The sequence below is a fragment of the Aotus nancymaae genome, unplaced genomic scaffold, assembly GCF_030222135.1.
Source record: "Aotus nancymaae isolate 86718 unplaced genomic scaffold, 86718_ANA_hifiasm-v0.15.2.pri h1tg000040l, whole genome shotgun sequence".
Classification (NCBI taxonomy): domain Eukaryota; kingdom Metazoa; phylum Chordata; class Mammalia; order Primates; family Aotidae; genus Aotus; species Aotus nancymaae.
Window position 1 is genome coordinate 90,376,767 of NW_026988454.1, and position 17,360 is coordinate 90,394,126.

A 17,360-nucleotide genomic window follows, 5' to 3' on the forward strand; every position below is an offset into this window, starting at 1 on the left:
GGTCTGGTTAGAAAAACATAAAAACACACATCTGTACGGCAAGTGTACTTTATTTCTTAAATGCCATTTGTAATAGGCAGTTGTCTATCTGAATACACATGCATACATGCAATCAACCTAAGTCTGGAATAAAACAGAGAAACTAATGTGCTCCTTTCCAAGGTCAAGGTGAACTGAGAAAAGGGCCCACTATACTTTGGAGAGCTCAGCAGTAAGAATCCAACTCTGGCTCTGTAATTGACTCGTGAAATAACAAATGATAGACTCTAAATGATCGTATGGTCTGAAAAACCACCGAGAATACACATTATCAGTTTCTGTGGTCTTTAAAACACTTCTACATCATTCTGTGTAGATTTATGACATGAACTAAAGGTAAAACCCAATTCCTGAGGACAGAGACATAGAGAATCCTGTTTCATTTTTGCATGCAAAAAAGCTTTGAGATAATGACTAGGATAATAAATACAGTTAACTGTGTACTGCTTATCTTTCTCTTTTCTCACACCTTCCTTCTAAGATGTTATTTTAAAAGTAGCTTGAGGGAAAAGAGTGTTATGCTTCATTTAAAGTTGTATTTTTTTAATTAAAAAATACTTCTTAAAAAAAAGTAGAAAAGAAATAGCCTTAAGAACTGAACTCTTGACTTGGTTACAACATGTATATACGTACTATTCTCCCACTGCTATATCTTACATTGCTATTTAATAGACCTTCCTAAAGGAGGCTATTTGTAGAAGAAAGAATAATTCATCCTTCTTCCTGATAGGCATGACATGACTTATAAGATCACAAAATATAGTGGTCAATATCAGCAACTATTGACAAAAACAGTTTTTCAAAAAGACACAGGTGGGTACAGTGGCTCAGGCCTGTAATCCCAGCACTTTGAGAGGCCACGGCAGGCAGATCGCTTGAGCCATGAATTTGAAACCAGTCTGGACAACACGGCAAGACCCTATCTCTACAAAAAAATTTTAAAATTAGCCTACCTCCTTCCTGCATTCCCAGCTATGCTGGGAGATATGGCAGAAGGATCACCTGAGCCCCAGGACTTCGAGGCTACAGTGAGCCATGATCATGCCAATGCACTCCACCCTCAGTGACAGAGAGAGACCTTGTCTAAAAAAAAAAAAAAAAAAAAAAAAAAAAAAAAAAACCTAAAGTAAAAATCTGTGGTCACTTGATTCAGTTAATAATCCTTCTTTGAGGCAGACTGAACTTCCTGCTGGCGTTCTATTTTAGAACTAAAATATATGGGGTTTTTTCCATATTTTAAGTTTCTGATAAATGTTAACATGTTTTAAAGTGGGATATTCTCTCAGAGCCCATCAGGAAAGAGATGGAAGCTGTCCTGAAGCTTTGTAGCAATCTAGTGACTCTCTTTACAAGACATGTAACAATGGCTTTGGGTGGGGAATGTGTCTCCTGCTATCTACAGCTCAAGCTCCACAGAGATGCAACTTACGGCCATCTTTAAGAGACACAGTGCAGAAGCAAAAAGCCCTGCAAGTGACCTCCTGTCTTTTGATTCCAACAAAATTGAAAGTGAGGAAGTCCATCGTGGGACCATGGAGGAGGACAAGCAACCAGAAATCTATCTCACAGCTACAGATCTCAAAAGGCTGATCAGCAAAGCACTAGAGGAAGAACAGTCCTTGGATGTGGGGACAATTCAGTTCACTGATGGTCAGTTAGTGATTGCTTAGTTCTGAGTTTATTCTCATTTTGACAGAGACTAGGAATGTGAATGTCTAATAGAAACTGTCATTTTAACTTATGTCTTATAAAATCAATCATTACTGTGACAGGAACGTGTATGGTATCATTTCTAGCTTTTCTCACTCCCCTGTGTCTCATTTGATGAGTCTTTGGTACCCACTTCTTACCAAGGATAATTCTAGGAGAATCCAGGGGTTTCATTCAGTCCAGGTCAACTGTGGACAGCCAGTGGAACCAAGGCAGAGAAAAGAACCCACAGACAGTTCTGTTCCTTGGCACAACCACCTAAACAGAGTCTCTCATCTAGTCAATTGGTCAGGTCCCAGCAAGAAACAGATGGCACATTCAAATTAGTATAATTTGAGGAGAGTTTAGTAAAGGGACCATTTGTAATGGTTTGCCTATACACAAAGGATTAGGAGAGTTCCCCAGGGCTAGAAGCAGGAAGCCTCATTACTACCTCCAGACTTGAAGTGTTGCCTAATGTTGTTGTAAGCCATGCCAAAGACAGCACAAGGAACCATTGATATAGTCCATATTATTCAACCTTCTGGGGCAGAAAGTAGCAGGCAGAGGAGGGGAGAGTGGATCTCAAGAAGTCAACAACATCATCAGGCACACTCAAGAGCCTCGGAGGGTGGGGACTCATGAGCCTGGAAATCCTCAGTAGGTTCAGTAAATGGCAAAGTAGACGGACAGTGGAAATGCCATTTTAGTACAACATGGCACAAAACTGTCATTTTCTGCCACTTCTGTTTTCTGCCTAAGATAGGCAAACTCCTAACACTAGAAAACTTCATAAAGGTCTTTTGGGACAAGATGAAGAGCCAGGGAAATTCATAGGCAAGAAAAGGTCAACTTCAGACGCATCTCAGAGACAGCCTGACACTTGGGACTTGTCTCTTTTGAGCCCTCTGTGGCATTCTGAGAATCAGGCTTTAGGATGAAAGTTTGCTACAAATGATCTTTGGTTCCAGTATTTATTCTAGTCATTTTGTTTCTTATCAGCTTCATCATATTTTTATCCTCAATGGCCTAGATAATTAGCCAGCCTGCTTGGTCCAAATCTATAGAATAAAACTGAACATCCTAAAAATCCACCCTAATAACTATTCTTATCACATAAACATGCAAGATGCACCCTTTGCTTCTGTCCTTCAATATATCATTCAGATTAGTGACCTTTTTTCTATGCCTCTGATTTCTTAATGATTTGTTATACGACTCCCTAAGGATTGGTTATTCTACATATTTCAACCTGGACTGTTTTATTGCTCCAACTACAAAAGAAAAAGGAAAGATACACTCAAATCTTGTGATTTTTTTAACCCACAGAAATTGCTGGATCACTGCCAGCCTTTGATCCCGACAGCCAATCAGAACTGCCCACATCTTTTGCTGATATAACAGAGGTGAGTTTGTTGTCCTTTTGTTCTTTGAATAGGAACAAAGTCTCAAAATCTTCCACCAAAACACAAATCAGCTTAAGGACCAAACAAAACAAAATCCCCTTTGCAATGCTAATTACGTTCTTTTCCGTTTTTTTTACAAGCAGCACTTGCTTAACCCACTTTCAGTCTCTGTATTAACAAAATATAATACCACTTGCATTTCAGATATCCCAAAGTTCAAAGTTTCCTTCAATTTAGTTACATCTTTGTTTCAATTAGAATCAGGATGTGCTCCGTTTTTAATAAAACACACAAATTTTCATGAACTGAAAAGAATAATTAAAGCAGAATATATTATTTAACTTTGACTTTCAGAAATATATATAAACGTGATCATACTTTGTAAATTTGTTTTTAAGTCTTAAGAACTTACCTATGTATTTATTTATGGGGCTTTGATAAATACAAATGAATGTCTTTAAAAGTAAATAATAAATTCAGTAATATTTTTTGTATTTAATTTAAACCTATGTTTATTTAATTTATGCCAGAAGTTGTCACTGGGGTGTTCATAAATAGAAGTGCTGACTAAGCTTTATTTCCTCCTAAAGTGGAAAAATTCATAACATGATTGACAGAAATTAAAGTATCTTAGTTATTAGTTAAATGTATTCAGGCAGATTCAGTTATTCAAGAAACAATAGATCTTATTTTACCACTATATCAATGGATATTATCCTTTTATAACAGAACCTTCCTCTATAGTAGATTCAAGTCAACTACAAAATAGTTTGCTTAAATTTAAATGAAAACTTTAAAATATGGAGTATAGCCCTTCTCCTATACAGACAAATGTCCTTTCTCAACATCTGTCTTTCAAAATTCATTCTTCAGGATGCTACTTTGAGTCCAGAACTTTCTCTTGTTGAACCCCAGCTTGAGACAGTGGACGGCGCAGAGCATGGTCTACCTGGTAAGTTTCTTTTCACAAAGTCTATGTTAGATGACAACACGCTCTTTGATGAATCCCATTATGGTACTGCCTCAAAGACCAGTGACAAAGCCATCCTCAACTCAGGAAAAGCTTCACTGCCACCAGCATTTCCAACAGAAGAGCAGTCCCTGGAACTATCCTTTCTGCAGAGGAGGACATCCACAGCATCCTTCCTTCAGCTCTAGTTCCCAGTCCCACAGCCAGCACTGGCAGCCCTTTTCTAATGGAACTGGTGAAGGAAGCTGAAAGCAAAGCAGCACAAACTGCTGCTCACCCAGAACAACAATCTCCTCTGGGCTTGGAAACTGAGAGTCCCTGAGGTCAAGGTAGGTCCTAAGGCCCAAGTCCATGACAAGCAGCCATGTCAACAGTGGACTGGGCCTTCAATCAGTATATGTATTCCTGTGCCTCTTACATGCTGACCATGGATACTGTCTGTTCTGCTACAGATGTTTCTTTAGTGTAAATTAGCTGATGTGTAATTGACAACTAAGAAAGAATATCAGTAAACACTGAAGTCTTGATGATTCACTTTTGAATCTCCATGAAGGTGAATTGTGAGACAATCATATCAAACTTTCTCACAGTTAAAGATAAATATTTAGCAACATATGAAGACATTAGGGAAGAAAACAACTAAAAATCTTGCAGAGAGCCTTTGTTAGTGCAAAAAGTAGCTGATTTAATGGCTCCAAGAACCTCTATTCTTTCCACTCTATAGAGCTCTGTGGTAAAACCACAAGTAAAAAACACAAGCCCCAGGATACAATGCTGATAAGAATGTACTGTGATTATAAGTGCAAATGCCATTGGAGATTTGCTATGACTGGTACATTTAATAAGATTGTTATTGGCTCACGCCTGTAATCCCAGCACTTTGGGAGGACGAGGTGGGTGGATCGCAAGGTCAGGAAATCGAGACCATCCTGGCCAATGTGGTGAAACCCTGTCTCTACTAAAAATACAAAAAAATTTGCTGTTCACAGTGGCAGGTGTCTGTAATCCCAGCTACTCAGGAGGGTGAGGCAGGAGAATAGCTTGAACCAGGGAGTTGGAGGTTGCAGTGAGCCAAGTGCACCACCGCACTCCAGCCTGGGAGACAAAGCAAGATTGTTTCATAAATAAATAAATAAATAAATAAATAAATAAATAAATAAATACTGTTATTGTTTTAGATAGGGCTGTCTACAAAATTCTACAAGTTTTGAGTGGACGAACTTAGCTGTATTTTCCTCATAAACACTATGAAGTTAGTGTGCCATTTTATAGAATGCAAGGTTTTTGAGGAATACTTATATGGCACGATAGCAGAATTACTTATACAAATTGGATTGCGTTTACATGATTATCGGTGAATAATTGTTACGTTTTTGACACGGTTATTTATTGCTCTATTACAAACCATCCCTAAAGTTAGTAGCCTAAAACAATAATCATTTATTTTGCCAATAAATCTGAAATTTGAGCAGGGATCACCGGAACAGCTTTTCTCTGCTCCATGTTGTGTCAGCTGGGATATCCCAGCTGGTGTTGAAGATCCATTTCCAAGATGATTCACTCACTGGCTGGCAAATCAGTGCTCATCCAGAGCTGCTGGCGGCTGGGGATGGGGGACCTCATTTCTTCTCTACACAAGTCTGTCAATAGGATTGCTTGGGTTTCACTACAGCATGGTTGCTGAGTTCAGAGTGTTCGTATTCTAATATCTTAAGGGCCTAAAAACAACATCGTTTCCTCACATTCTAATGGCCAGGCAGCTGCAGAGCCCATCTAGATTCAAAGGAAGGGGACATAGATCTTCTCTCTTGATGGGAAAAGTATCGAAGACTTTATGCCATTTATAATTAACCGCAATCCACATCAACCACTATTTTGCCATCCAAATCATTTTAAGAGTTGGTTGGACAAAGCAAAACAAAACCTTTGGCGAAATGATTGATCTTAAACATTCACTGAATTATTTTCTTTTATTATATCATAAAACTTTCTTATAAGATCAGCATTTCAGGTAGATTAATAAAAATAATAATGTAGCTATGATGAAAGCATTATCATATTTTCAAATTGCTTTACTGTTTCCACTTTATTTATACATTCCTTTTACTCATGAATACACCATAGAACACTAAAGCTGGAAGAAATCGTAGAGATGATAATTTGGTTAAGCTTCTGTGTTTCACAAATGAGAAAACCAAGGCTAGAAATGTGAAGTGCCTTGTTCAAGGTCATATCATAGCTTGCCACAGAGCAAGGATCATTATTCAAGTTTTCTCCATCTATTATACTATGTTTGGCTTAAGTAGCTCCATCCTTTGCAAAAAATGTAACCTCAAACTTGATTTGCCCTCAAACCACAGCCTCTTCTCTCTCTATTTCACTACTCTGTCGATTTTTCTAAATTGTCTAGGCTTCTAAGTCTCTATTATGTCACCGCCTAATCACCACAGGATTTCACCTCTAACCACACAAAACAGGAATGTAACTTTCACAAAAGTCACCGATGACCTCCTAATTGACCAATTTAGCAGTCTCATTTCCATCTTCTTTTTATTTGACATTTCTGGCACAAGGCTCTTGTTAACCACTCCCCTCTTGAAACTCCTACCTCTGGGCTTCCATAAAGTGACTCCTTCTGGGTTCTTCTCATATTCTCTGCCTGCTACTCCTCCGTCTCCCACAGTGTGGCTTGTTATTCGATTTTTTTTAATTTTGCTTATTAAAATTCTACACCTTTTTTTTTCAAAAAGACATAGTGATTTACAGATGTGGATACAATTAAAAAGGGTTTCATTTTAAAGAATGGAAAGAAAAATGGAAGAGAAAATAAAACAAACATTACTCCGTTAGTGAAATGGAAGTGTTTGGGAACGAGGTCGATGTGGTGATCACACAGCATTGTGAATGTACCAAATGCCACTGAGACATTTACCTTAAAATGGTTAATTTTATAAGTTTCACCTCAATAAATTTTTTAAAAATAACTCTGTAGGAAAAATTGGATACAAAATAAATATCATAGAGTTCTGTAAGTTTGCTCTAGACGGTTCATGATTTGACTCTGAGCTTCTTAACAGGCTGTGTAAGGAGGAAAATACAACAGGTCACCTAATATAGATCTGCATGCTTACAGCATGGTAATTGCTTAAGAGAAAAATCTATCTGGTGAATTCTCGTAAGGAGGACAGTCTGGGTTACAGTGGACCATGTCTTGTCCACGTGAACTTTGCTACTATGTAAAACCAGTGTCAGGTGTTTCCTTTAAGGCCTTCCCTGGACATGTACAATGAATGCCAAAGCCCATTTCATTATAGAACTTCCAGTAGGGGCTAGGTGCTGACAGTCTGCTTTAATTCCAGAAATGATTTTGCATTATTTAGAGGAATAGCTGTGCTATCTAACCTTCAGTCAATGTTCTGTAAGTAAAAATTATACATCATAATTGAGCTTTTGATTTGTATTGAGTGAGAAGAGTTATATTTGCTGACCTGGACCTAGAGTGCAAATATTCCATATTGACAATTAAGGGCAGATACATATGCTTTCATAATCAGCCCAAATGGGAGTAGAAATGACATATCGTAATGAAAATGGAAACTCTAACTGGGAAACATTCCTGATAAAAAGACAGTTATATATGGATGGAAAACAGCAAAAAAAAAAAAAAAAAAAAAAGGCTGGGGGACTCTGGACAAGACCAAGGCTTCCTTCCCTCATAAAACAATTCTGGCTTTTTCCCATGTGCAGGTAAAATGAAAATTAGGGCTCCAAAATTCTGCACCATAGTATTACTGAGATAATTTTAGCCTGGAAAATTTTTAAGGTTAGTGTCACCAAACACCCACCAAGCCATTAAAATCTCAGTAACGCACTCAAAGAAATCTTTCAGCTTCAGCAGTTTAATTTAGTAGTTAATTCTCCTAGATAAAGTACTTGCAAAATATGCATGTAGGACACTAAATGAATTGGTATGTTGTATAGAATTGTGTGGTCTTCTATTGTTAATATTTTTTAGAGTAGCTGACCCCAAGCCATTCTTTTTTGTAGAGCCAGTTATCTGTTAAGATCACTCCTATTGGCTGGGCACAGTGGCTCATGCCTGTAATCCCAGAACTTTGGGAGGCCGAGGCAGGCAGATCCCTTGTGGTCGGGAGTTTGAGACCAGCCTGGCCAACATGGCGAAACCCCGGCTCTACTAAAAATACAAAAATGAGCCAGGCGTGGTACTGCATGCCTATAATCCCAGCTACTAAGGAGGTTGAAGCAGAAGAATTGCTTGAATCCAGGAGGTGGAGATTGCAGTGAGCCAAGATCAGACCAATGCACTCCAACCTGGGTGACAGACCAAAATTCCATCTCAAAAAGAAATCACTCCTATTTCATAAAAGTCACCCACATATAGGAGAAACTTAATATTCTGTCCTGCATAAAACATGTATCCAACTTTTTCAAAAATAGTATCAATTCATTTGGGTAAAACTTTTTTGTGGTTTGGTTTGGTTTAGACATGTGTAGGAGGCAAAACATTTCTCTTTTACCTCATTAGAATGATCATCTGGTATATCAGGAGAGAAGTTCTTTAGTGTCCTACCTCCCAAATTACAGACTTTATCATTTACACACATTCCTTTTAAGATAGAAACCAAGTCTCTTAATAAATTGCAATATGTTAAGTGAAGAAGCCAACTTTAAGCAGAGCTATTGTACTATCGGATCTTGTTTTGTCTTTTATTGCCCATCTAGGTAATATGTTAAAATCAGCTCATTTCCAACTTTTCTTTATCTCACCTCAGCCTTTGACTCCATCAAAAGGAATCCATGAGATGAGCTAAATTGAATGAATTGAATATAAAACCAAGCTGCTAATGTTCCGTGTGGTCAGGGACAGCCATCTGGCTCTATTCATTCCTATACTGGCAGTGTCTGGCCAGATGCTATATTAAAAAATAATAAATGTTAAATGAATTAAAGCAGTGAATGAATGAATTTGTATTACAATATCTCCATGAAAGTCAGAGTTTATTGGAACAATCTAGTTCCCTTTTTAATCTGTCTAGTAAAAAGCTTAGAGCCAAATCAATGTTCTAGAAGCATTATTTGGCTATCAATTCTGGTCCTACCACTCACCATTGCCAAAATTTGTCATTTATTGTCATGCTGTTATGCCTTTACACACTTATTTTTTCTTGTGCCTGTAATACTCTTCCATTCTTGCAGCTTAATGACCTCCAACTCATAATTTAGTTTCAGCTAACATGCTACCTTCTATGTGAAGCTTTCCCTAACCACTCCCTGAAAAGAATTTATAATTACCATCTGTTCCCTGATTCCACAGCAAAGTCATATAGACCTCCATCAAACATTTACCACACAGAATTGAAAGTATTGCTATGCATGTTGGAATCCCTCCAAGACTGAATTCCTGAAGTAAAAAGATATGTTCTTATTCCTTTTTTAAAAACTCCTGTGCTAAGCACAGTGGCTGGCATATAATTGCAGTTTCATAACCATTTGTCACTGCTGTCAGCCTTGTTGGGCCTGTCAGTACTATCATCTCAGACAGTAAATGCCTGGAGGATATGTGCCCTCCCTGTGCTAGTACCCACGCAGCTCCACAGACAGCCTGACGTGTAAGACAATGTCCCTTATTGGTAAATACTTTCATCAAAATGAGAGTGCTGAAGAACTTTAATCACTCCACCTCATGTGATGTACCAACTACCACAATGATTAAATGTAGGCATGCAGGGAAAGAAATTTGCAATAAGACTATCTCCCAGCCCAAAAATGTACACTTCCTAACTCAACTAGGAAGGCTTGGCAAAGACGTTATTTAAATTGCTCCACTTTAGGATGAAAGGATGATAGTAAAACTTGAAAAGAGTTGCAAGAACAACTCAGCCTAACTGAGTTTAGGCAACAGTGGTCAATATTGTTGCCTGTTCTTTCTTACCAGAAAGCAAGCTTTTCCTAATAGAAGTATATTGCTTATAAAAATTATTCTAAGAGGTCTACAAGACAAATGTCATCTAACAGAAAGAAACAATGGCCATTCAGCAAAGATTTGCAATTGCACCCCATCCCTACATATGATCTTTACGATGCCCAGAAAAAGATGGAAAGTATATCAAAGTTCTTTCAACACTCAAATTTGGTACTTCTAGATTTAGCCTAGAAATGTCAGGTGATTTAATATGTCCTTCAATATTTCAGTTTGGGAAATTCACTGCCCTCCCTCAGATTTTGGCAATTCCCAAGAAAATTGTTCCGACTTTCTGCCCTCTAGTGAACTGATATTATTCCATCTCCTTTCCCTTCTTCCACCCACTCTTCATTCTGGAGGTGAACAGTCTAGATTTCCATAATTATTCCTCATCATCATTCAGAGAAGACATTTCTTGAATAGATCCAACTCTATTGTGGGTTGAGGTGATAAGGACAGGAAGAAGCCATAGTGCAGCACCACCCAGTAACCAACATCAAGCTATTAAATAGCTGTCCTGTCTTGACATGTCAGTCACATCCTCTGCTGGAAACTTCTCGCTAGCCAGTGCTGTCTTGGTCATTCCCTGTTGCACCATGCTGTCAAACCCTCATTTTCTCAAAGCCCTCCTCATGACCACCCTTTTTCCAGGCTGCTCCCAACTACTTCCCCAAGTTACAATTCAGTTTTTATGAAGAGTAGTGATCTGTTTAATCTCTTTCCAACATTATACTGAACAGAGATCACCTGCTTCTAAGATAAATCCTGCCTCTCATGCAGGGACAAAAGCAGTTAAAGTGGTTGTAGTTAGAAATTGCATCGTTCTCTTCCTTCCATGCTGATACTCCTTCACATGAATACAGATACATATTCAGATAATAGTGTGTACCAAGCAGTTTTCAGTAACTCTTGGTGACTTTATCTCAACTTCATGCCATTGTTTCTCCTTCTTTCTCAGGAGAGCTCTCTCTCTGTCTCTCTCTCTGTCTCTCTCTCTCTCTCTCTCTCTCTCTCTCTCTCTCTCTCCCCCTCTCCCCCCTCCCCCTCCTCCTTTATATCATGTAAGTCCATTCTCTGGCTTTGCCCCACATTGATTTCCCCAGGGGTCCCATGTAGATTCTCTGCTCATCTTTAGATGAGAAACTGGTCCATCACAGGTGAATTCCAGGAACACTGTAGGCCACAGATTCAAGCAAACTTTATGTTCCAGGAGACCACAGAGTGAAAAGGACTTCAGTGAATTATCTTAATTAGTAGCGGTTCTCTGGGATGCTGTGATCATTTATTCATTCAACAAATATTTATGTTGTGCTTATTAGGCACAGGGGATAAGTTGGTGAACAAGGCAGATATACTTCATGCCTGTCACGATTTGGGTTCCCCCAAAACAGCCCCCAAAACAAGGATTCAGTTACAAGGAGTTTATTTCAGAGACAAAACGAGTAAATTCAGTAAGGCAGTGGAGAAGTGAAGCAGAGAAAAGAAGGAAACCAATACAGCCAATTACCGCTGTGACCACTGAAGCTCATCAGTGGTGTGCTGGTAAATGCTTAACAGCCAATCTGCAAGAAATGTGGCATATGTATACATAGAGAAGTTTATTATAAAATTTTGCTGATACAGAAGATATGTAACATAATTTACAAATACTAAAATACACAGTATTCCTTATTATCAATTCTATATAGCCAATTGATTCTCTTAAGGAAGCAGTGTTTAAACTGAGATCTGAATGACAGGAAGGCAGAAAATAAAAACTGAGGAGGGGTGGTGAAGAATGTTTTCAGCAGAGAGGAGTAGCTGAAGCTGGCAGTGGCGTGGCACGATGAAGGAAAGTGAAGAAAGTCTGTGTCGCTAGAGCACAGGAAATTGAAGATAAAATGGTGAAGCTCTAGAAGCATAGAGCTTTATAAGCCCTGCAAAGAATCACTGAAAGGTTTTAAGCAAAGTAATCACACCTCAAATTTAAGTTTAAATAGATCCTTCTGACTATATTGTAGAGAACTGGCTGGAGGTCAGCAAATGCAAGCAATCAATTAGAAGAGTCTTAATGGTAATTCGGGCTGGAAATGTTGATAGCTAGGACATTGGTGTTGGAAGGAGAGATGAACAGAAGTGAATTGATTTGATTGGTATTTAAGAGTTAAAACCAATATGAATTCTGAAGCCATGAATGGGTTCAGCAAGAAAGGCTGACCTGATTGATGAGGCATGTCTGAACAGGCTCATTAGCAGAAAGTGGTAATATATTTGTCTGCAGTTTCCATACCAGGCCAGTGAACTGGTTTTGCCCATGCCTCTCAGGTGTTCAAATATTGCCCTCCTCTTACCTCTTTATAGTCCATGAGTAGTGAGCACATCCTAAGAGGTACCAGCCTATGCTGGTTCTCAGGTCCTTGACAGGGTCTCTTTTTTGCTTCCATCCAATTTTGTTAGCTCACATCCACACAAAGGAAAAGACTGATAAGTATCTGATATGGTTTGGCTGTGTCCCTACTCAAATCTCATCTTGAATTGTAGCTCCCACAATTCCCATGTGTCATGGGAGGGACCCAGTGGGAGGTAATTGAATCATGGGGGTGAGTCTTTCTGTGCTCTTCCATGATAGTGAATAAATCTCACATAAAGAGGAGTTCCCCTGCCCAAGCTCTCTCTTTGCCTGCCATTATCTGTGTAAGACGTGACTTGCTCCTCATTGCCTTCTGCCACGATGGAGCTCTAAATCCATTAAACCTCTTTCCTGCCCAGGTGCCATGGCTCACACCTATAATCCCAGCACTTTGGGAGGCCAAGGTGGGAGGATCACAAGGTCAGGAGATTGAGATCATCCTGGCCAACATGGTAAAACCCCATCTCTACTAAAATACAAAAAATTAGCTGGGTGTGGTGTCACGTGCCTATAGTCCCAGCTACTTGGGAGGCTGAGGCAGGGGAATTACTTGAACCCAGGAGGCAGAGGTTGCAGTGAGCCAAAATCAAGCCACTCAACTCCAGCCTGGTGACACAGCAAGATTCCATCTTAAAAAAGAAAAAAAAACTCTTTCCTTTATAAATTACCCAGTCTCAGGTATGTTTTTATGAGCAGTATGAGAACAGACTAATATCGTATCCATTATGAGTAGTACTTTTGATTGATCTATCCAATATTTTACAGAGAAGAGAAAAGCAGAGGTTGATAAATACAGGAAATTAGATAAATAGGTGAATGGAATGATTCTAGGGATTCAGGATTTCTCTTCGAGACCTTCTTTAGGAAACTGTCACTCAGATTACTTTAAATCTATAGAGCTGGAAGCAGCTATGCGTGCTTTCTCCTCCTACACATCCCGATTTAGAGGTTTCATTCCAACTGTCCAGTGACTTCTGTTTTGTTTTGTTTTGCTTCCTGCTTTCAGTTTTGGGTGTCCATTATATTTTTCACTTTGGGTTTAGCATCTACATTCTACCCCTTCTTCTTTCTTCAAGTGGCCCCTAACACACTAAGGGAGTGGTATTTGTATCTTACTAACTCTAGCTGAAGTGCTAGCACCTCACTAGTGCTAGAAAACCAGCACACAGCTGCTCAGGGCAGGAGGAGAGGCATGCACCCGCCACAGAGCTCTGCAGCGCATCAGACTACCTGGAAGCTGGCTTGGTTCTGTTTCCTTTCACACTGGCTGGCATTGAGCTCTGTTCCCTGATCATCCCTCAGTAATAAACAGCTCTAATGACAAGGAGAACAGCCCTGCTTTAATAAACTTTTAAATGCTTTTCAAAATTAAGCCATTGTGACTATTTTAACAAAAATCTTAAATCTTAAAAATATATCACTCAGTTATCATGTGGAAAATTGAGAACGTTTTTTGAAAAAGGTTACTGTAAGACTAAGGAAGAAAGACCTCAATCCCCACTGTGATGGTATTTGGAAGGTAATTAGGTCAAAGGTAAGAGCCTTTGAGAGGTAATTAGGTCAAGAAGGCCAAGCCCTTATAAGAAGAGACAAAAGAGGAATGATTTCTCTCTCCTTTCTCTCTCTGTCTCTCTCCCCTTCTCTCTCCCTGTCTCGCTTTCTCTCTCTCTCTCCCTTTCTGCCATGTGGAGATACAACTAGAGGACAGCTGCCTACAAACCAAGAAGAGTGACCTCACCAGACACTGGTTTTGCTGGTGCCTTGATCTTGGCCTTCACAGCCTTCCAAGTTGTCAGAAATAAATTTCTATTGTTTGAGCCACCTGATCTATGAATTCTGTTAGGACAGCTGTCAAATGCAATCCCAATTTAAATAACAATGCCCTGTTATATATGTCTGCAATGTTTCCAAGGCCTAAATTTGGGATAAATTGACATTTCATATTGAGAACTATTAACAACTGGTAGTTGTTAATAACTAATTAATAACACCAGAATTTCGGCATTCACTATTCTTTGTTTAACAAGCACAGAGTCTGGCTCTGAAAAGGAAGATTAAGTTCACAAGAGACCTCAGTGCACTTCCCATCTATTTCCTTTATTCAAGACCTACACATATAAAGTACTGAACAATGTAAGATGTTATGTATAAAATATAAATACTACTTAAACTTTACATAGACTAAACAGATGTACATAATTATTTTAGTTCAGAAGAGAAGAAAAGCAATGAGAAGCAGAGACATCAAAGAAAGCACTCATGGAGCTTTATGTGCAGTGAGAAGGGTATAAAGGACTTCGGTGAAGAGAGGGGAGATGACCCTCCAACTATAACAAGTTTCATAAGCAAACCTGCAGAGATTGAATGAGTTTCCGGGAAGAATGCTGAAAAATCAGTAGGAGAAGGATATGTATCAAGCAAGGTCTTAAAAGTCAGGAAAATGAGTTTGTTCTGGGTTTACAGAAAATGAAGGGGATAATGAAAATGGGGCTTAGGGAAAGTTCGTCTGCCCACAGCTTGCTGGGTGAAAAGTAGAAAAGTGAAGGATTTTGTTCTGTATTTGATGTGAAGCTTTGGGGGCATGGATGCAGAAGGGAGGAAGAAAGATGCTACAAGAGATATTTTATTTTAAAAATAAAATAATCCAGGGACTACTTTGGATAATGGTGGATAGAGAAGGATAGATCAAAGAGTATGGATCACCAGGAAGTAAAACGCCCCCATGGTCATCTATGTTACGCATGAGACACCAAACTTCTTTTCATGCTGGAGTTGAAAATCTAATGGAACACAATGAGCAACATATGAGACAGGGAGAGAGAGATTTATTTAAGGAGTTTATTTATTCATAGTCTTGTGGAGGCTGGCAAGTCCAAAATCTGCAGGGTAGATGGCAGGCTGGAAAACGAAGGAAAGTGGCGGCAGGCCCACCAAAACGAAAGAAAGTGGCACTTTGATGCAATTCACGTTGCACTCGATGGTCAGAAGGCCATCTGCTGACAGAACTCCCTTTTCCTCTGGAGACATGAGTTTTTTTCTATTGAGGCCTTTAGCTAATTGGATGAGGCCCACTCACATTATGTAGGGTAATCTGCTTTACTCACAGTCCGCTGATTTAAATGTTAATCTCATCTTTTAAAATACCTTCACAGAAACATCTACAATAATATCTGGGTACTGTGGCCTAGCCAAGTTGACACGTCAAATTAATCATCACAATATGTCTTGAATGAGCTCAGCATAGTCGGAAAAAAACAAAGTGCCTTATACGTTATGTCAGCACCATAGATACAAAGCCAGAACTAGAACAGACAAAATCGAGACACAAGTCACAATTCTACAATCCATCTGGTGCAAAGAGAAAGCGGGTTTGCCTGACAGAATGTACTTAATCATAACATAAAAGACTATGTCATTAATGGTAATAGGTGTCCATTTTTGCAGAACTGGAAGGAGCTCGTAGCAGAAGAAGAAAAGACAGGAAATGTGCACTCAATAATGGAATGAGAATAGAGAGAAGGTAGTTCAGAACGGGGCTGGTGTAGGTTAGGTGGTCAAAGTGGCAACTCACAAGTTCCACAATTTTCTATTCTCCTATTAGTCACTTCTCAAGTGATCGAGACATGGCATTTCCATGGCTACAAGGGTTTCCATAGCATGTTCCCTTATCTGGATTCAAATGAGTTCACAATTAGGGTGAGAAGTCAAGTGTGTCTGCCCATCTTTACAGAAAGTGAGGAGCACCCTTCGTGCAAATGGTTTGGGGCCAGAGAATAAACAAGCATAGACAAAGCCACCTACGAGACTATGAGAAAGGAATGTCACCTTGGGTTCCAGGGTATAGAATTGCATTAGTACAGGTATACAATGTGATCGGCATTTTAACCAAAGAAGTAGCTCTTTCATTGAGGGAAGTGACATCTTTGAAGTCCTAAGGTAGAAATAAAAAGAATGTTTGTAATTGATTGGGGGGCATGGATAGAAACTCCCATGAATAGTCTTCTTCAGTTTTTACATTTTAAGAAAGTGAAACTGCAGCTGTGAAGGTGTCAGTAGATTACAAGTTGTGTGCAGTTGTCAGTTTATAGAAGCGGAGTCTACACAGGCAACCGAGCAAACTTCCGGGATTATGCACTTCTGCTCAAAGTGACAGGTCACATCATCCAACTGACCTTAAATATGTGAAAGGTAGGAAAATGAGATTTTGTGTGCGTGTGTGTGTGTGTGTGTGTGTGTGTGTGTGTGTAGAGGTGGGGTCTCCTAATGTTGTTCAGGCTGGTCCCAAACTCCTGGGCTCAAGCAATTTTCCTGCCTCAGCCTCCCAAGATGTTGGGATTATAGATGTGAACCACCATGCCTGGCCTGGGAAAATGAGATTTCCATCTTCAGATAGATCCCATTAATCTCAGAGGGAATTTAACATTTTGACTATTGAGTAAACCAAAAGATAAGAGGATTTTCAGTTTCTTCCTCTATTTTTCTGCCTCGGCAATGAATGAGATAGAAAAATAGCTCTTCATTGCTAGTTGGCACTTTCTCTGTGTTGTCAGGTTAAGTAAAATCCTTGCCAGATCATATGTTTTAGCAGGAGCTTTATGCTACTTGAAATGCTGGAACAAGTGCTAATCCACAGAATTTTAATAATATGCTTACTAAATATCATCCAAAGTCAGCATTTCTAAAACTCGCCAAACTTCATTGATAGGGATGGAACAAATGAAAGAATTCTCAGAGAAGTAAATGAATACATCTATTTATATTTATAAGTTTGTTTATTTGCTTTGAATTACCATATGTTTATTTTTTGTTTTATTTCATAAATTGTATATATTTAAGGTAACAACATAATGCATTGATATACATATATGTAGTAAACTTATTACT

General features: G+C 39.0%; 1 protein-coding gene across 2 annotated transcripts in view; it reads left to right on the top strand.

Moving 5' to 3' along the window:
* The window catches only part of IMPG1 (interphotoreceptor matrix proteoglycan 1), a 155,040-nt gene that overhangs the window by 58,353 nt on the left and 79,327 nt on the right, over positions 1-17,360 (top strand). For both annotated transcript variants that reach the window (XM_064360910.1, XM_064360911.1), the window contains 3 exons: positions 1,442-1,689; positions 3,058-3,134; positions 4,008-4,086. In XM_064360910.1, the coding sequence (XP_064216980.1) occupies positions 1,442-1,689; positions 3,058-3,134; positions 4,008-4,086 (404 nt within the window). The remainder of the gene's footprint in view (positions 1-1,441; positions 1,690-3,057; positions 3,135-4,007; positions 4,087-17,360) is intronic.